The sequence below is a fragment of the Cavia porcellus genome, unplaced genomic scaffold, assembly GCF_034190915.1.
Source record: "Cavia porcellus strain 051 isolate PalLab524CR breed Dunkin Hartley unplaced genomic scaffold, mCavPor4.1 scaffold_32, whole genome shotgun sequence".
NCBI lineage: Eukaryota > Metazoa > Chordata > Mammalia > Rodentia > Caviidae > Cavia > Cavia porcellus.
The window spans coordinates 42,988,135-43,009,468 of record NW_026947515.1 but is presented as its reverse complement, the minus strand read 5'-3'; the positions used below and the strand labels follow the sequence as shown (position 1 = coordinate 43,009,468).

General features: G+C 39.0%; 1 protein-coding gene across 1 annotated transcript in view; it reads right to left on the bottom strand.

Moving 5' to 3' along the window:
- Positions 1-21,334, bottom strand: part of LOC100732273 (protoheme IX farnesyltransferase, mitochondrial) — a 117,444-nt gene that overhangs the window by 80,691 nt on the left and 15,419 nt on the right. The window contains exon 4 of the mRNA XM_003466315.5: positions 6,808-6,932. Within this exon, the coding sequence (XP_003466363.1) occupies positions 6,808-6,932 (125 nt within the window). The remainder of the gene's footprint in view (positions 1-6,807; positions 6,933-21,334) is intronic.

Here is a 21,334-nt window from a genome sequence, read left to right as displayed (position 1 = left end):
CCATTCACATTCCTGGCCCACTCCTAGGCTGTGGGCAGAGGGTACGGATGTTCAGGGTACTAAGTCACAGCCATCTTAAGAAAGCTGAGTTCTTTAGAGAAAAGAGATGAATGAGTAATGATATTGCGATACCACACATTCTTATTAATTATACTTAGAGAGTGATGCATGGGAGTACTGTCACATGGACAAAGAAAGAATGACCAATACGCTGAAGTTATGATGAGCCAGACTTTGACTACTACGAGGAAGAGAGTTCTAATGCTCTCCACTGTCCACCTACAGAACCAGCTGGAATCAGAAAACAATCTGCGTAACAAAAGTCATCAAAATTCCAGAACAACATATGAATAGCAGAATAATAATGAGGATAAAGTATTTTTAAGGCTGTGTATGTAAAACACAATTAGCCACAACAGAGGAGTGAGTATACAGCTGTACCTACAGAGAGAGTTAGGCTGATGAGCCAGGTGATGTAGGCTGTGCTCAGAAAATCTCTAACTGCCCAGGAGACACAATTGTGAATAGAAAAGATAGAATACAAGCAGAGATCTTCTGACACTAAAATATTATTACCACATTTAATTTATAGTGAAAGAAAGCTGATATAAATGGGCAATGAATATGGCAGTAACGCCAAACAATTTCTTGCTCGAAATGGGACACTTGTAAGCAAAAGGGGCATTCTTAATAATTACACCAACAACACAGGCATAAAGCAGGTGATATGCACACACCAGCTACCTCTGGACAGTTATGAGAAGAAATGTGAGCCCCGAATTACCTGAGGCAGAAACTGTATCCAAGAATTTGGAGTAAAAGGCTCAGAATGAAATCAAAAGTAGAAATTATTAAAGAAGTGGTCATTTTTTTTGGTATGGGCATCGGACTCACAATCTCCCACTTGCCAAGCAGGCGCTTGTGCCACTGAGCTAAACCCCCGGCCCAAAGCAGTGGTTCTTAACTGGGGAGTAGTTTTGGTCCCCAGGAAACATTTGGCAATAAGCAAAGACATTTTCAGCTGTCACAGCTGGGGGCAGGGTTGTTACTGCTATCCGTGAGGACAGGCTGAGGATGCTGGAAAATGTCCTACATTGCACAGCGGAGCTCATGTAACACAACCATCCAGTCTGAATTGGTAGGAGAGCTGAAAAAGATCTGTTGCATAAACATAAAAAACAGCCGAACTACAGAAAAAATTAAAAGACAAAAAACTACCAAAAAATGTTTTCATTCTACATGACAAAGAGTGAATAATCCAATCTCCATATAACAAGAACACGGCAAAGGCAAGTGTCTCAACAAGAAAACAGGCATATGTGCTGGCAAAAGACAACGCAAAGTGATTAAAAAGCCCTAAAATATAAACTGCACTTCCTACGTAATCAGAACAGCTTGAATTAAAAGGACACTGCGGATGCGACCCATAAACTCACCACCATTTCCCAACATACGGTGTTCGGGGTGAGAACCTCACACCTTGCCAAGCAGAGCAAGCAGATTTAAAACTAAAGGCTGGAAGGGCACTTGGCTATACTTACAATAGATGTGTCTTTAAAATTCTAACATTTTATTTTGAAAATGACACAGCTTTGGACACAATCAAATGCTTTGAGGAATTCCTTAAAAGAAATAATAATTATGGATATGTAAAAGAGTTAGATACAAGAATTCAAGCTCAACACTGTTGACTTGTGAAAACAAGAAACTCAAAATTCCTAAAATGTCAAATAAGGAAACGTGATTAAACATATGTCCCTAATAACTCTTAAAATAATGCTGTGTCAAATACTGATCTGAAAAGGACACCAGGACATATTTTTAAGTGAACAAACATATACAACTACAAACATTACATGAATCACTTCTGTGATAAATTTATATGTGAATTTATACATTTCAAAATGTGTGTGAAAACTCTATAAGATCTTAAGTAGATCTATCTAAATGGCAGAGATTTTTCTTTTTTCTCTGCTATAATTCTAACATAAGATATGTGACAGAAAAGAAAAGTAAAGTAAAAACTAATACTCTTTGTGCTTAGCTATATTTTCTCACTGCTTTGGAATGAAAACAGTATTTGCATAATGAGTCTTTAAAAAATTCAATGGCAAAAAATAAGTTTTACAAACAGAAATAATGTCGCCTGTGTCACAGGGTTGTAAACTTTAAAGAATAATTTGTGTAAATATGTGCTGTAAACTCTACTGCACTGTATGAATATAAAAAATTAAGTATTTTGTTAAGATCGCATTCTCCAAAGTTACACCAGCTTCCTGTGTGCTGTGGCAGGGAGTCCTCCTCCCAGCAATTTCATTCCAAGTCTTTGTCTTCAAAACATCAACCAGGAACAGATGCAGTTACAGAAGCACAAAGTTAAAACAACAGAAAATCTGTTGAGAAAACTGAGGCACAGCCACAGAATGAAACAGCATGTTATCTCTGCAATTTATACCACAGAAATGTACGTAATGACAAATGTATGTGTCCGTTCCTTTAGCTCACTGAAAGAAAGATTTGTGGCATTATGTTTCTATTTTATAAAACTTTTTGTTTTGTGTTCTGTACTCTAATAACTACTTTGACAATAACAGTCCATAGTGTATTAACTATTATTCCCTTTTTTTATATCTTTATCCCCAAAGCATTATGTTTGAAGATTCCCAGCAGACAACTAAAAATCGCTATACAGAGTACATAATATACAAACCCTATATTACATATTTTTCCTATATATATGTATCTATGATAAAAATTTATAAACTAGGCACAGTAAAAAATTAAGAGCGATAATAATTATTGATCCCAAGTATATACTGTAAATGATCCTGACAATACACTATAATAAGAATTACTTAAAACCAATGAAATTTTTATTTCTGGAATTTTCCATTTACTATTTTTGGGCTGTAACTGATCATGGGTAACTGAAACACGGAAGTGAAACTTGGGTGTTGGTGAGGAGACTACTATATAATTAACCTAAGTAAAATACCTGTAGTTATAGTTAAGAGCTACATAGTCTACTACGTCAAATACTCAATTTTTATAATATGCTGATAATTTTCATCTTTATAAAATTCTTCATTTATTCCACTTGAACTTATTCTGGTATTCGGTTTGTCACTTTTTCTCAAGCACTGAGCAGTCAAAGCCATCCATAACATTTTATCTCTCAGTTGCTAAATTAAAAACATTTTATGGATCGCTTTCATCCTTGAAGCCATACTTGTCTTTAAACTACTCTATGGCTTCAAATAAAACATGTATATATATTACAAAACATGTATGTAATTTATTTCTACATTTCAATGCTAGTGGTTTCTTATATGTATCTCTTTATGCCCTGGTCATTACTTTGTAAATCAGAAGCTGCATCTCATTTTCTCTCCTTAAAACAAATGTAAGAATTGCCTTCCAAGGCTTTATTCTTTCTGCTTTTACAGGAGAGATCACAGTACTTGGATACAAAGAAGAAAGGTTCAGTAAATTAATAACAGCTCAAAAAAGTACATAAAATATATATAACGCCATTTGAATCTTTTTATAGAGCTGAACAGAAGGAAATGTTTTCACTCAGAACTCTACTAGAAAGAAGCTGAAGGACTTTTACACAGATCAACCACTGGATACCCAAGAGCTCTGTGGGAAAAGCCATGAATTTTTTTTTTTTTTTTGATACAAACTGTTTCTTTAACTGCTATTCACAAATTTAGTCAATGTCTTGTACTCTTGAGTAACTATGTTGAAGATGATGATACAGTGTATTTACCTACTGTTATTTTCTTATCTTTTCATAAAATAAAAACATAATGAAAAACGTATGTAAATCACTACTGCTTGCTGTTCTATGCACTTCTCCCTAATTTTAAATGGTCTTAAGTTATTTTAAATTTATGAGAATGCCTATTATTACTGGAATTAAATTACTTTTAATATAGTTGACAAAAGATAACAAGGGGAGCTAGTAGTACCTGTTATGGTTTAGATCTAGAAGCCCTCCAGTGCCCTCACAGGTCAGAGCTGGATCACGGCTGACCTGATTTCTTGTTAGGAGGTGGGACCCTGTTAGCGGTAGGTCACAGGGTGTGACCTAGAAGGGCGCCTCTCCCTTTTTAGCGCCTCTCTTCACTTTTGGCTTCTGAGTTGCCATGAAGGAAGTAGATTTTTGTCCGCCATGTCCCTCTAATACATCATTTTTGCTTTGAAGCTGGATTAGCACGGACTCGATCTACTGAAACTGTGATTTTTTTTTTTTTTTTTTTTTTTTTTGTCTTTTTACGACGTCTCTATGCAGTTCAGGTTGGCTTTGACCTCACTTTATAGCCCAGGCTGGTCTTGAACCGCAAGGATCCTCCTGCCCCAGCCTCCCGAGTGCTGGGATTACAGGTGTGAGCCACCACGCCCAGCTGAAACTATGATCTTAAACAACCCTTGCCTCCTTTAAGTTATGGGTGTCAGGTACTTTCTCCCAGCAATGAGAAAGTGGCTAAGACAGCATCTTATCAATGAAACTGGAATTCTACTATGTTGGGACACTTCTGTGAGTCCTGTGATGCTTCCTACTGTGAAATGAGAACCCAAGACGAGTGGGTGGAATCTGATGGCTATCAGAAGACGATGGAATTCATTTGTGCGACAGGAGTGGCTTGTAAGCCGACTTCACAACATTCACAGTGCTGTGGGGATGAGCGACGCAGGAAGAAAGAAGGTGACAGAGGGCCCCAGAGGGACAACCGGAGAGCTGTCCAAGGGGTGCTAAGCAGAGCCAGAACACAGACTCTGAAGGAGATAGCAGTAGCACAATTTTTGATACTAAAAAGAACCCATCAGGTATTCCGAGGCTTTCGTTAGCCTTTCAAATTTTAGAACTTAAGCAGGCATCTAGATGCATGGCCCTTCAAAATTTCTAAAACCTTGCACTAGGTTTAGTTCCTATCAATCTCTACCTACATGTAAATGTCTGGGTTTTTTCCCCCTTAGATACATTCTTGCTATAACTGAACAATTTTCTTCATGAGAAATTCTTGAGCTACTTGGTCATTTGGGTAGGTAGGGATAAGTAAGTGTAACACCAATTCAAGGCAATCGTATTATTTATGTTTGGAGTTTCTAAAACATTTGAGTCTTTGCAGTTGTTTTTCATCTCCCTGAAACTCCACATTTTTGTTTTAAATATTTTTTGAACCTAGGTAATTTAAATAGGAGATAGCAATTCGTACATCAAGGATAAATGCAGCTCATACATTTAGAAAAAGACACTGAAAATTAAATATGCCCTGCTTAGTCTCCTGATCCAGATCTGTACCTGAACAAGGGCAATAATTTAAATTTTAAAAGTCAAAAAACGGGCAAAAAATAGCCAAACAAATGAGTTTTTCCTAAGTTCCATAACTGGTGGGGCTATTTGAATCTCCTTATAAAACTGATTAACTTGACATTTAAAATAACTTAGCAACAGCCTGTCTCAAAATAAAATCAAAAGGGGCATGGAGGTGTAGTTCAGTGGTTGAGTACTTACATAATATGTACAAGGCCCTAGATTCAAATCCTAGTACAACCAAAAAAAAAAAATAAGCTTTTTTTACGCCCGTATTAGAAACAGAAACTTCTCCAAATAGCTGTTGGGTTTAATCCACACACACACAAAACATTTTAATCCCTTTTTGAAATAGATAAAGCCTTCTCTACCTAGCTGATAATTCATTATAAAACAGAATGATTTCAGGTATTGTCAAATTTGACAATTAAATTCCCTTATTTTGCAGACTAGCTACGTACACAGTCACTCAGCCAAGCTGTTTGCTGATAGTAACAGGAATTCCTGTTTAAAAAGTGTGCCAATTCCTCTTGGGTGTTCTGATGATGAAAACAATTTTTCTTAACTGTTAGCCAAGATATTTTCAGTATGTATCTTATGGAAAAGTCAAAATGTTGGGGCATACTACACTAATCAGGCAGATAAAAAAACTAAGAGACATTTATTTGAATATTTAAAATAACAGAGACAAAAAAAAGAGTCCATTAAGTGTAATATGCTAGTTCGGAATGGTGGTGCACTCAGGAGGCTGAGGCAGGAAGATCACTGAGATTTGAAGGCCAGCCTAAACTACAAAGTGAGACTCTGCCCCCCACAAAAGAAACTAATTGACTTTTTTAATATATTGTAATTTGGTTCCATATACCGAATTAACCAAAGTATTACATTTCTGATTTTTAAAAGCTGAATATGTCCTCTGAAGCACTTTCTGTTTTGTTTTTTGGGAGAGGGGCTGGCTCTCACTACATAGATCAGGCTGACCTTGAACTCACTCGGTAGCTTAAGCAAGCCTCAAACTCAAGGCAATCCTCCTGCCTCAGCCTCTTGAGTGCCGGGATTACAATGTCTGGCTCTTTAGTATAGTTCTGGTTTAAAAGGTAAATAAATCAAACCAAGAAAGAAAAGCACATAACAGTCATGAACTCCAGGACATATACCTGCAATAAAGATACTACCATGTACAAAGTTTAGCAATTCTAAAATACTTTTTAACCCAAGACTTTCGGTCACTTGAAATATGTAGTCTATATTCGGCTCATTCATTTGAAACTGTGTGAAAATCATTCACCTGTGAGCTGGGTGTGCACTCAGCAGAAGACTTGCTGCCCAGATAGCAAGGCCCTGGGTCACCCCCATCACACACACAGAAAGAAAGAAAACATTCTTTTCAAAACTTTTAGACAAATGCGTTACACAGCTCACAAACCTCCACGGGGCATGCCGTGCTTTAAGAAGTACCAACAGCGTAATCTGAGGAAGAAACTGACCTGATTGATGGAGTTGGCGGCACAGGATGCAAGGCCTGTTCCCAGGGAAGCGAGCAGGAAGCAGGGCCAGTCAAAAGGCCCCGGAGCCAGCGCAAACCCGGCCGAAGTGGTACTCACAACCAGAGCTGCAACAGAGACAGAGCGACACAGCGTTACTGGCACGATTCCCAGCCGTCCAGGCCACGCTGATGAGAAGCCCACGTCCTCAGGAACCAAGCAGTGACATTCATGGCACAAACTACAAGCTCATCTTTCACTGAAAACAATCCACACTTGTATTGTGATCAAAATCTTACATGTTATTTTGTATTACAGAAAAATGTTACTTTTCTTTTAATTGCATTAGACTCGTGAGTAGAAAATAAAATGGGTCTCCCAGATTCACTCATTTATTCATTCATTCAATGTTTACTGAATATCAAGTTCATGATCACCTCCTCTAACTCAGATCTCATCTACATCTAAGGAGGAAACACTGTAAGGGATACACAAGTACAAGGTCTCACTCTCACTCTTGGGTAGATCCACAGGGAGATGACAAATACATATTAATAAACATAACAGACAACAGCAAACAGTAAGGGCCCTAATTCTGTGACAAACTTCAGACAAGGGTAACACAGATGATGGTCTTGGGGGCAGATGAGAGAGACACTAATTACTCAGTGACTGATAGGAATCAGAGGAAGAGAAAATACAGAAGCAAAGCCATCAATTCAAACACACACCAAGGCTACTCCTGCTTGATAGACTGCGACTTCTCTCCTGGGTTTACACAAGCTGACACGGCCAGAAAATGTGTAAAGGAGATATTAATGTGAGGCAGAAGGAATTCATGGGAAAGTGTCCAGCACTGGTGCGCTAATCCGAGGAAGCTTTAGATGGCACTGCAGTGGGATCTTGAGCAGGGCGTGGAAAGGAAGGAAGGGAATGGCAGAACAAGCAACGTAACAAGCAGACAGGTAATCTAAGAACAGGCACAAGGGCAGGGAAGAAGAGTGTCAAGAGTACCATACTGACAAAGTACTTGTGGAAGACAAATCACAAGGCTAGAAAGCATTTCTGCTTCAACTTCAACATTCAGGTCGTTAGAACATACTATGGTCCAACCTCTGTGTTGTGTTTCAAACCTATCCCTACTGCCACCGCCTAGTCCGGGGCTCTTAATCGGATGTGATTTTGCCTCCCAGAGGACCTGTGGCAATGTCTGGAGAAAGTTAGAGAGAGACAGGGCCACTGTCTTCTAACAGGGAAAACCACGCTATGCTTCTTAACATTCTGTTATGTATGACACAAACTACAGAAAAACATTTCTGGCCTGCAACGCTAAGGATGCTGAGCTGACAAATCCTGATCCAGGGCTTGTCCCCTCTTGCCTGGTCTCCTGGCTTCACCCTGCCACCCTGCTTCTCTTCAGAGAGGTATTTTTAAAATACAAACAGACGACACTGTTTCATTGCTTAGAAAATCTCTCGACATCACACCAGGAATAAAACCACCACTCAACGCTGCCTGTAAGTGAACTCGCGTCTCCCCTGCACCCACACCCTGTTCTCCAATCATGGAGGCCTTGTTTTGTTCTTTGAGCATGCAAAATCCGTTCTCGCCTCTGTCTCTTATCCTTCGGGTTTCATCTAAGAAATAAATTAGAACTTTCCTGATCATGCACCTAAAGTGATTGCCCACTACTACCTTACTCACATCATCTTTGTATGTCTTTGACACACAAATCACACGCTAGCTCCTCACAGCAGCAGCTCTGCCTTCTAGCACACTGCTAAACTGTCAGGCAGCGTCACCACTCTGCCAAGCACAGAGTTGTATTTATTGGAGGAAGGGGAAGAAGCGTAGCTCCATGGGATTTACAATATCTAGCTGAGGAGTTTGCACACTGCTTTGTGGTCAGCAGAGTCCCTGACAGACTAATCTAAGAAAATGACCAGAATCAAAGTTCAGCCTGGTGGCAACAAGCACCACAACTCACAGGGGCAGAGTCTTGCAGAGAAGCAGAGGCTGTACGGTTAATTCACCATGAGTAAGAGCAGCAGAGGAGGATCATTCCAATTGTGAGAGATCAGAAGACAAAACAACAAAAAGCAAGGTACTACACTCAGAAGACATGTAGAAGAATTAAAAACATTAGCAGAAATAATCAAGGAACAGATAACAAAACTGGTCAGTCTTGGAAAGTTGCTATTTCTGAGAAACCATGAAACATCGAGGTAGAAACAGTCAGAAAGTGAGGCAGAAAACTGGAATCATTTGCCAAGGATGTGGCAGAACCTAAGGGACAGGGGAGATTATTGACGGGCCACAAGCACAGAGAGAGACGTGCATGCGTGCTGATGTCATGTCTTTAGAGAGAAAAGACAGAGGAAGAGAAACGGACGAAGAACACCCGGAGATAAGCACCATGAGGCTGGGGTGGCATGGTCGTGCGACAGTCACACGAAGTGCCACAGGAAGAAAAACAGGGAGATGCAACAATTACTGGCATCGCAGCTGGCATTGTGGTGTGATATGACTTCCCCTCCCAGAAGGCTCCTCTTCTTGGTTCAGTTCAACAGTAGTTTGCAGGATGACTCATATCTGGAGAGATTACTGCCTGTGTTATCTCAACATCACTTTACCTGTGACAACTGTACTTGACATGATCATCTTATAAACAGAAAAGAATTACTTTTTGTTTTGTTTTGGAGGTTTTAATTCCATTGCTTTTGGACCTGTAGTAAGAGAAAATTCACAATCACTTTCTCAATATATAATCAGTAAAAATGCAGAATTACCAAAATAAAAGTACTGTAGACATTTCTAAATGTTTCAGATCGGCTCCTACGTTGTGCTGTATAAATAAATTTTTGAAAGACAACTGCCATCCAAATGGAGAAAAAATGCTATCATTGAACTACCAAAAATAAAAATGTGGTACGAATAACATTCATTTTATTTGAAGTTGAAAAGCTATACAGTGACACGAAAGAAGAGCAAGTATCTTACTCTTTCTTTATCCATCCCGCAGCTTGATTGGATGATAAGCAACACTGAATACATACTAGATTTCTGACTAATGGACGTACTGCTAAGTAGCGAAGTGACAAAGTAGTTTTCCCATTTTCTTTTGTCAGTTTTTTCCAATGTTTTAAAGAGATGTCCCAATGATTAAATATACAAAACAGAAATATGACCTAACAGTAAACTGTACTCATCAAAAGCTGTAAAGCATAAGCTTATAATACCAACTATTACTACTGGAGAACGGGAAACTTGAGATTTGTAACAATACATTTCTAAAGGTTCAAAAGCTAACACAGGATGTATTTACTTACTTCATCAAAGCAATTAATTTAAAAGAGAAAGGCAGAGAGGGTTGACAAATTGTAGAAGCAAAATTGAACAAAGCAATATTCTCATACAACTCTGTCACAACTGTAATTAAACTTTTCATTGATTTCCTGGAAGTCATTACAAGGAATCATTCTGCAACACCAGAATCTCATTAAAAGTGAATGCAATATAGTCTTTCATTAATAACTCTTGAAATTATATTTTTTGGTAATTTCATATTCTGTCCTTTTACAAATAAACATAAAATCAATGTGTCAATGAAGCATGACCATCCAATACAGGCCCAGAGGTATAGCACTGAAGGTCTGGGGTGACTGAAAGCCCAAGGAAGAATAATATTCTCACTCCACAGAGCAGGACTCATCTCTGCTCCTGGGTGGGTGGGGAGCCGAGGAAATCACGAGCTTTCTCATGAAGAAAGATGCGGCAGCAGCTTTCACTAATGGCAGTCCTGACAACTAGGCCCAATTCAGGACGACCATGCTCCATTAGTCAATCTCTTCCGAACCATCAGCCCAAGACTAACAAAATTCACCAATTATGAGCTTATCTGCCTGCCTTCTCCAAGGAGAAGTTCCTATTAACATTCCCTCTAATTAAAAAACATATGTATTTTTTTAAGTAAGTACCCGGCTGGCCTAGAAAAAAGCAAACATGTCTCTGTTGAAGACTACCCAAGAGTCATATGCGAAAGGATTAGTCTGTAAGAATTAAGAGCAGCAGCTAGAACAAAAACAGAGCTCTCAGGCCTCGGTTTGCAAGAAATTAGGTCTGATAAAAATCGCTGAATCTGAAAGGGATCCCAACTCCAGATGAGACTATAGGACCAACCTATACCTCCTCCTGGAGGAGAGTTCCACGCAGGCCTGGGCTGCTGACCTACAGAAGCAATGAAAAGAAACCTTTTTGTTTTAAGCTGCTAAATTTGTGGTCATCCATTTTGCAGCAATAAAAAATTAGTATGTACTATAATGAGGATGGCATTTAAGACAGACCAGCCTATCACGAACATATGAGATTGACTGGAATGGAGGAAAGTTTACTCAGATAAGCCCTTCCAGGTCATTGCAGTGTTAGGTGGGAAGCAGTGAGGGCCTGTGTGGGATGACGACAGGGGAAACAGAGGTCAGTGAGTACACTGAAGTTGGTAATCCAGAGACTCATGACTCAATAAATATATAAGCAGTTACAGCAAAGAAGTTAAATATAGTTCACCAATTCAAAGAATAATAAAATATTAAAAGGTAAAAAAGCATTAGAGCCAACTAGCCTAACGTTTCTCTTGACACAAAAGTCCCTCCTGCAACATTTCAATGCCTGTTCTCTCCTAGTCTGTTGACAGGAAGTTCCTTCTCCCAGGGGAACCTTTCCTTCTACCAAAGAGCTCTCTCTAGCTATTCCGTAGTGCTCTAGCCAATCGAGTCAGAAACAACTTCCCTGAAACACAGACCATGGCTTCAGTTTCCAGTCCTCTGGAGAAACAGTGAGTTAAATTTTTCTTTCTCAATAGACCCTTCAATTATGCAAATACAACCATCCCCCCAGCCTGTGCTCTTCCAAGGGAGGATTCCCTGGAAACCAATCTTACGGATTTCCAGATTCCAGTCCATGCTGAGGACACCTCTGAGAAACACAACAGCTCTTCACTGTATCAGAAGCACTTAGTACAGTGCCTGGCAAATATGGGCTCAAGAATGATGCAGGCACATCCCTAGTTCCAGCCCGACAGTGTATTTCCAGAGAAGCAATTCGCCACTTGGAAGCTTTTGCCTTTTCCAATATGCCAGAGGCTTTTTTAGAGAAATAATTTAAGCAACATTATTTTTTAAAGGCTTACAACTTTGAAAATTATTGGTCTCTAAACATAAGCGCAATGGAGGCTCCCAATTTGCTTTCTAAAATATTCAAATAAAAATAACCAAAGATTATATTAGAAAACGGTCACCTATATTCTACTTCCTCATCATCTCTGCCTTATATACCCTGTTATTTTAGCTCTCACTCCCAAAAAAAGTACGTGGAAAACAAAACTCCAGTAAATCAATTTAGATAATTATCAATTCTGCTAAAAGATTTGCAAGGAATATTAAAACCGCTTGCTAAATGAGATTTTGAGCTTCTCTATAGATTTTAAATTACCCTTGTGATCTATTATCTCACATTCTCCTTGACAACATACACTATCCAATATTATAATCAAATCCTACAAGTCTAAGCTACATTTTCTTTAAAGCTTTTTTTCTTGGAAAAAAAAAAACAAAGAAAACCTGACCAAGAGTCGGCAGTAATGATTGTGTATGTGGTTGTGTTTATGTGTGTGTCCAAGCAATGGAATAAACTTTTGTTAATAGATATCAAAGTTCAATGTATTATAATTCAATTCAGAGGAAAATCTCTTTTGATGTTCAAATGAGTGTATTTTTAAACATTAAGTAAGTGTCCTTATGAATTCCATATCTTATTTCAGTTTCAAAGGATCAAATACCTAATTTCAATGAGTTTTAGGTCTCACAGGTTGAGTGTATTCCTAATGCAGTGATCTTACTGACACCCCTGTCAAAGGAGGTGGTAATTCTCATGCTTAATATGAAAATTCAGATGAAAACTCAGCTGAGGAGAGATGGTATTTTTTTTCAAATACATTAGAGGATAACAGAGGTAGCTGATTATAAAGCATAACTACTTCTGGTTAAAAGGTAAAACCTTCTACAGAGATTTAATGCAACACAGCTGCAAAACTAAGAGCTTACAGGTAAGGCTTCCAGTTTTCTTCTTTTTGGTTTTTTGTTTCTAAGAGACTTAATGACCAAGGGTCAAAGTCACAGGGCCAAAATGAATCTCACAATTCAAATTTACCTGAGCAAAATATTACCAAAATGAAACATGTATGTCATCAATGCAGTTCACCAGGAAGCATTTCGTTTGCTTTTACAGTTAGTGTTCAGAAAAAAGGACATAAAGTGTTCCTGAAGTCTGATAATATGCAAATAAAAGCTGTTTATATTAAAATAATTACAGCTCCTAAGATTATTCTTTTTAAACACAGGTTTTCCTTAAACCAAAAGAACCCTTCTACTCTGACATTCTACTTTTAGGTTTTTGTTTGGGGGTTTGTCTGTTTTTGCTGTAACTTATTTTCTCCTTTGTAGATGCTGGGGATAGAAATTTATAATCTTTTTAGTTAACTAAACTACTTCCCCGTAAAACTGATGCAGACAAGCTAAAAGTGGTTCAAACAATGAAACTTTTAAAAAATAGAAGCATGCCTTCAAAAATGAATTGGGTAAGAAGGAACTGTTAGTTGAGCAGCTTTTGCTAAAACAGCAGTGCTTTCTCTCAATTCCTTATCCGAATTACAAATGTGACTGCCCATGCCGTACAGTACATATACAAGACATGCTCACACAGTAATAAAGAATTGAGATTGTCTTTAAGTATCATTCTGTTTTTGCCAATATTTAATGTTTGCTATAGCTTTTATTTTGTACAACACTTGTAACAACTGGTCAGCAAAATGAACTAACTTACTTGTTCATCTGAATATAACACATATGTGTGTGTGTCTCTCTCTTTATATATATATGTAGTTTTTATTATTATTTTCTTTTTCACTGAGAGTTTTCATTTACTCTTGGTAATAGTGATGCAATAGTGTTGAGTAGTTATTGTAAGCATTCAAGAGAACATTTTAGTAAGAAGAGTATCTTAAAAATATTCTTTTGGATGACCAACAACGAACAATTCCCTTATTGGTGTTTCTCATCTTTTAAGTGAACCTGGAAATCAATAGTTATTTACCAAGTCTAGTAAGGATTGATTGATAGCATTTATGTTTACCACTTATCGAAAAAAAAAGAAGTGATGCTAGAGACTTCATTTAGGATAAAGCCAAGCAATGGATGTATCTTTAAGCTTAAGGAGAACAGTTATCAGAAATGTGATGAACTAGTCAATCCTCCAGTTATACTACATACAAAATAAGGTAGAAGATTGCAAATCTTCAGGGCTAAATGATAGCAGTGGAAAGAAATACTGTAAAAAGCAGACAAAATTAAAAAAATACAGAAGGCTTAAGTCACTTGGCTGAGATATAATACTTACTGGCTCAGATTGATACAGTAAAATACAGTCCTGTGCCACATAAGGATGCTTCAGTTAACAAAGGAGTGCTAAGGTGACATAGTTTGTGTCATGTACATACCATGAAATCACCTACAGCACGCTTTTCAGGACATGGCCCTGTCAATAAGTAAGGAGTGACTATAATAGATTATATGTAATTCAAAGATCAAGTTATTCAAAAATCTGCACACAGTGACCACAGGGTTCAATGTAAGTAATTGTTTTGGACCTTGAGCTTTTCTTAAGGACCTGATACACGCAAGGCAGTGAGATTGTGTCAACAAGACAGAAACAGTCCTGCCCTCCTAGAGCTTATACCCTCAAGAAATTCAGGAAAGCCGGAGGGCAGTAATGATAGCAAGCCAAGCAAGCACTGTGAGAACACAGAAATAGCCTTCTAACATAGACAGCTTCCTTCCCAAAGGTGACACCAAAGTGGAAGACAGAAGGATGAGGGGTCAGCTTCACAAACAGAAGATGCAGAGCTGTATTTGAGACAGGAAAGGGCAAGCACAAATCCATTGGGTGAGGGAATGTTCCTGTTACTCCCTTCCTAAAGATAAGATCGAAGGGTTAACTCAACAAAGATCTAGCTCACCTTTTCAAAAGCTCACTGAAATGACAGCAGTGCTCCTCTCATTCTTAATCTATAAATTCACTACTCCTCCTTTTTAAAGCAACTATTCAGGTTTTCCAAAATAAACAGGTGAGCAAAAAATTTCTTTAGTACGTACCAGAGGCATTCTTGGAACATCTTTTAAAAATTCATTTAAGTGTTTGATTCTTTAATCTTAACGAGATGGCGCCAAACTTTGCTTTGAATAAGAAACCAAGCACGTGGTAATACTCCAAAATGATAACTATACAACTACGCAAATGTAACCTGTAGACTGTGAAGCAATTCTCCACTCCTCGCAAGTGCTTCAGACAGCCCCTCTTCACACAGTAGGGGGAGATCTGCTTGGACTTGCAGAATAGATGAGAAGCCCAGAAGTCAGCTTGATGGTGCTGCTTACTAAGAGGGTGAGCACGGAGGTGCACAGGTGAACAGGCAGAGGGGAGAAAAGGCAATGACAAGAGTGACCTCCAACAGTCTAGCTTAGCAGGAAGTTAGGGAGCAAGCCTCTACTTCCGTGTGAAATGCAGAGCTGTAGCTTACTGAGACTGAAGGGCTGAATGCGTTCTCCAGAGAGGTATGCTGCTCAAAGTATACATGTGAATCACCGATATGACGGTCATGGGTTAACGCTGATTCCCAAGACCTGACCGAGTTAGAGTGAAGGAATCTGAGGATGCAGAGACGCCCACAATTTACATTATAACAAGCATCCCAAGAATCTCAGAACATATAAAACTGAAAAAGTAAAAATTGGGGAAGATGCGAAAACCCTGGATGACTTGAAGTGCAACAAAAGAGGAAAGTTTCACGGTGTTTTTCGATGAAGGCTTGGTACCCTGCCTGGTTTCCCTGTTTAGCTGAGTTTCCACGAACAACCTATGCTTCCTCAACGATGGTGTACATCCGGACTAGTCAGCTTTTTCTCCTGCATAGTTCAGTACTGACTATACACAACACTGACCTTGGGAGTCTCAAAATATTCATCTAATTAAGATGATAAGGGAAAAAAGTATGCATTCAGAAGCACCACTGCAATAGGAAAGGCTGAGTGAGCAAACCAGTCTTCATTTAAATACACTGTATAAGAAGTGAGTGTGTGCATGATAGTCACAGACCAGACTGAACGGTGTTGTTTTATTTTTCTTTGGAGAGGAAGACAGTTTTATATGCTCTTCTAGGAAGGAGATACATTTCACAATGAGGTAACTCAGCAGGGTTGATGGGATACATCAGAAAAGTCAAAGTTGACTGGGGCGCATCTTCTGGTTTTGGCTTCTAAAATAATGGATATCAGAATCACACCACACTGCAAAAGTTTCTTTGCAGCTGGGAGTAGTTGTGTTGTTCAGACTTGGCTAATGAAATATAGAAGTCCCAAGTAACAGGGTGTGGTGGTGCATCTCTGTAATCCCGCCACTCTGGGAGGCTGGGGCAGGAAGATCGCAAATCAAGTCCAACCTGGCCAACTTAATGACTCAGCAAGATGCTGGCTCAAAATAAAAAATAAACAGGCTGAATGTAGCTGAGTAGGAAAGCTCTGGGTTCAATTCCTGGAGTGGACTGGCAGTCAACTTAAACACCAGCTCAACTGAATCAGCATGGTGCTGAGTCTGGATGGCCTACCTGAGGACTGCTGCCAGTATAAACAGGAGACCCAGAGGGGGGGAACAGTACAACTGGCAGTTCTCTAAGTGAGTGTTATTTGGAGCTGTTGGTTCTACTGGAGGAGCTTGTCATGTGGGCCTCTCTGATAAGAACTCAGCCATTATCATCAGAGAAGCTCAGGACCTTGTTGCTGAGAATGGCTGTGGTTCACTTTGGGGGGCGCTCTGGTCCTCACTTTGAGTATCACTTCCTAGTTCTAGAGGTGTGCCATTCAGTCTTCAGGAGAAGCTTGTCATGCTGGCTGTCTGATATTAACTCGGCTGTCCTCACTGTTGGAGGAGCTCAGGACCTCACTGTCCCTGAGGATGGCTTTGGTACTTTTCAGGGGAGCCCTGGTGCTTATTTTGGGCATCACTTCTTGCCTCCACTGCAGAACCCTCTACCTACTGACACAGATCCTTCTTGGGACCTCCCCAGCACAGATCTGTGAAACAGACTGCATGATAAGTCATCGCTGTGGGTTCTAGGTTCTCAGCTGAACCCATGCAGGTTATGGCCAGGGATCCAGGCCCTCGGCTGGATGTTCTGGCTCTTTAGTGTTGTGGACAGATTTCCTGCACTTCCTTTATACTTGACTCCTTGGGCGACCATTATAAATAATACTATAAATTACGTGTCCCGTATGTAACTGCTCTACTTGCAACCCCTGACTACAACAATGCCCACTAACTACTTTGCCCTAAATGTCCTCATCAAGAGCTTTTCTTCCCTTTCCCATAAGATTTTTGCCTTTAGCATTCTTCTCTTTTCTTCTTTTTGATTACAACCTGATAATGCAGTACAGACGTTAAGCACCACAAGCTGATGACATAAAAAGAAAAGTAGCAGGGAGCGTGGTGTTATGGCTTCTACCTGGATGCCCCTCAAAGCTTTATGTGCTCAGAGATCGGGCTTGTGGAAAGCCACCGGATTGTGCGGGTGCCACGGCTGCTTTGGTATTAGGATTTAGAAGCGGCACCTGGTTGGAAGAGGTGGCCACGGGGGGCACGACCTACAAAAGTGTATCTCCCTGCCTTGCTCTCCTCTTTAGTCTCTCTTCTTGACTGCCATGACGCAAGCAGCTTTTCCTCCACCAGACCCTTCAGCTACGCCTTCCTGCCATGAAGCCAGCCAACTGTGAACAGAAGCCTCTACCAACATGAGCCAAAGTAAAGCTTTCCTCCTTTAAGTTGTGTCAAACATTTTGTCCCAGGGATAAGGAAAGTGACTAAGACACTTGATAGTATCCGTAAAGCAATGGCTCCCACTCCCAGCCTCAGAATCCTTGATGCTTAAGATGTGTAAGCCACTGTTTTTTCTACATTTTCATTTACATGCAAATGAGCCCATTTTTTCCCAAGCACATTAGGCAACTCTTCTACCACTGAGTCACCACCCACCACAGGGAAGCCCATTCTCAATTCTTTTTTTTTTTTTTTTCTGTTCCTTAAAGTTGTTAACAATTTTTGAAAGTGATTGTTACCCTCAGGAAAAATTTATCTTTACCCTTCTCTAGCATCCTCTACAGCATCCACATTTCTAATCAGTTCAACTACCATATAATTGCATTTAACACAATTAATCCCATATTAATCAAAACAGCAGATAACAGAACAGCCCCAGTAAGTATATTTTTTTCACCAAAATTAGAAGAAGCCAACTAAAAGGATGGAATAAAAATGAAAACATAAAAAAAAAATCCCTGCATCAGCAAGAAACTGTATAGAGAATGCTGAAAGTCTCAAGAAATGTGTTAAACTAGTACAGATGAGACTTGACTGAAGATAGCTACCCAGCGAGGACTCTTTACTTCCATTACATGAAAGGTGATGGTTCTGCAGATGAAAACCAGGTCTCGCGGGTGCGCCACAAGTGCTCTGCCACCCAGCAAGTCTTCAGCTTCCTACTTTCATTGTTTGCACAGCAAAAGAATTAGACTATCTGTGTAGTCACTGATTTTTAAAAAAACAGGCAAATATAGGAAATAAAAGCTATCCCAACAGGACTCAGTATTCGTCCTGATAAGGAACAGGCCGGAGGCCGTGATGGGCCACAGTGAGGTAGGCCAATTCCAGAAGGGCATCTGCCATCACAGAACAGGACTGCTTACAGGCAGCTGCATCCCACCTAAAGCAGAGACAGGGTCTGGTGTGGTCACCCTAAAAAGCAAGCAGGGCCTCACCTTGACATAATTCTTGCTGAAACAAAGCAGAAAACTTTTCTGACTGTCTAGTGCAGTAGACCACATTACCACCATGCCTTGGCACACCGGTTGCTCTTCCAACTCGGCAGACGGTGGCAGCAGGAAAGGGACTGGACACAGATGCTCCACATAAATGCCCAGGGTAGCAGCCAGCACAGTAAACGTTAGAGGTGGGAAGCAGAACGTTGGCACGGTGGTTTCAGAAATACGCTGAAAAAACCCTTTTGACGAGGAGCTTTCTTGCTAGTTGTGCCTGCTCATCTCTTTTAGGTCACAAGCCTGCTGCACAAGTAACGGAAACTGATAAGCTACATTTCTTTGGTTTAACTCGTGAGAGAGGTCTAACACCACCAAGTGAAATTTAGGCAATGAAAGAAAATCACGCCTCCATCCAGTCCTTAGACACTGAGCACCTACAATGTCCCAGGCACTGCTGCACACATGAAGGTTGTAACAAGATACACAAGCAAAACGTCTTATCCCCATGAAGCGTATCTTAATTTGCAGGTAGATCTGTTGTCTGGAATAGCACGTTTTATCATCACTCAGGAATGGGTAAAGATGAAGGGAAGTAAAATGGGTCAGTGTGAGACTTAGAAAATAATATTCTTTAGTAAAAAGAAGTGGTCTGGTAAAAAGAAGGTGAAATGCATTTTTAAAAAAGATGCAAGGATTAGGAGTCTCTAAGCTCTTCGTAAAGAGCTTAGGATCCAAGAGGGCAGGAATAGAACACACATGCATTCTGCTCACAACACTCACAAGACTCCCTTAGGGACATAACTGCTACACAGTATCGGCAGACTAGCTAGAAAAAGTAAATTTACACATTCTAGAAAGCAAACCCTATGCAAAAGATAGAGTGGGTTAAGAAAAATGTAAAGAAGCAAAACTTGTGGTAGAACGCTAAAAATCATGAGATATAATAAAAGAGATGCAAAAATATTGAATCACTGCTGTCATAACACATCTCAAAGGACTTTTCCAAATGAAGTGGAAAATTATAGAGAGGAAGCAAGTCATAGAGTACAAAAAAGAGGAAATTAACCAGAAAATGAAATAATTAGCATAAATGTGTAAAAGGAGGTAACCTGATCATTATTTGATTGTATTTCAAAAAAAAAAAACCTGGATGAAATGAAAAAACATTAAAAATATTCCCAAATCAATTTATTAGTGAATGCACAGATCCATTTAAAGAAAACTATAAAACTTAAAAGCCATAAAAGATTTGACAAGTGAAGATGACATAATATGATAAAGATCTCAAATCAGCCACAAATTTAGGGATGACTACACTGCAATTCTAATTCCAATTCTTCAATTTGAGAACAGGCTAATCAAACATTGGTTAATGTAAACTGGCTGTATGCCTGCCTTACATCATTGACCAAAATGCGTGACCCATAAATACAGATTTTAATGTGAAATATAAAATCATGAAAATGTTAAGATTAACAAAGTGGGCCAGGTGTGGTGGCAAACGCCTGTAATCGCAGTACTCAGGAGGCTGAAGCAGGAGGATCACTATGAGTCTGAGGTGAGCCCGAACTACACAGGAAGTTCAAGGACGAACCAAACTATATAGTGAGAGCCTGTCTCAAACCACCCCCCCCAAAAGATGAACAAGGTGATAAATATTTATAAAATTTTCATGTGGAAAAGCCTTAAAATAGAATATCAAGGAAAAAGATTAACAGATATGATCACATAAAATTAACTTTTGCACAGCAAAATACTGATAAATGGAAAGAAACAAAACATTTACAAAAGATATATTACAGGATCAAATATTTAGTATGCAAAAAACCCTAACAATAAAGACAGAATAAAGGTGGAAAGCAAACAGACAATGCACAAAAGAAACATAAATCACAAAATCAACATATATAAATAATATAAAACCTCATCAGTAGTTTTAAATATGAAACTAAAAACTTGGCCAATTTTTGCCCATCAAACTGGTAGTTCTTTAGAAAAACACACTATTCTCTAACATTCAATGGTGAAGATATTGTAGGTTGGTTGTTCCTGTAACATGGTCAACTGGCAAAATCTTTCTTAAGGGAAATCTGTCAATGAAAATGAAAAGCTTTACAGGCATGCATACCCTTTGACCCAGCAAGGCACTTATTTTTTCTTATCGTAGTCACTACAAATTAGCTTCGAAGATACTATAACACCATTTACAACAATAATACTATAATGAAAACCACCTAAGCAGAGGAAAACTAATGACATAACTATGCAAGGCAATGTTGCATCATTAAAAACACAACTATAGGTCTATGGAACTAATGTTCCAAAATAAATGTACAAAAACATTGTACAGTATTTTTTTTAAAAACCCAATTATTTTTAACAGCAAAAATTTGGAAACTATTTAAATGTCCATTAAGAAGGAAACGGTTCAGTAAATTCAATGTATGTTATCAATATATGCTTAGAAAAAGGAGGTAGATTTAATTGTATTGATGAGGTGTGTACATCTTGTTATATTAAGTAAGAATGCAAATAAATGAACAAAGTATGTAACATGACTCCATTTTTATACAATAAACATAACGGATATAATCTGTATACTAATACAATACAAT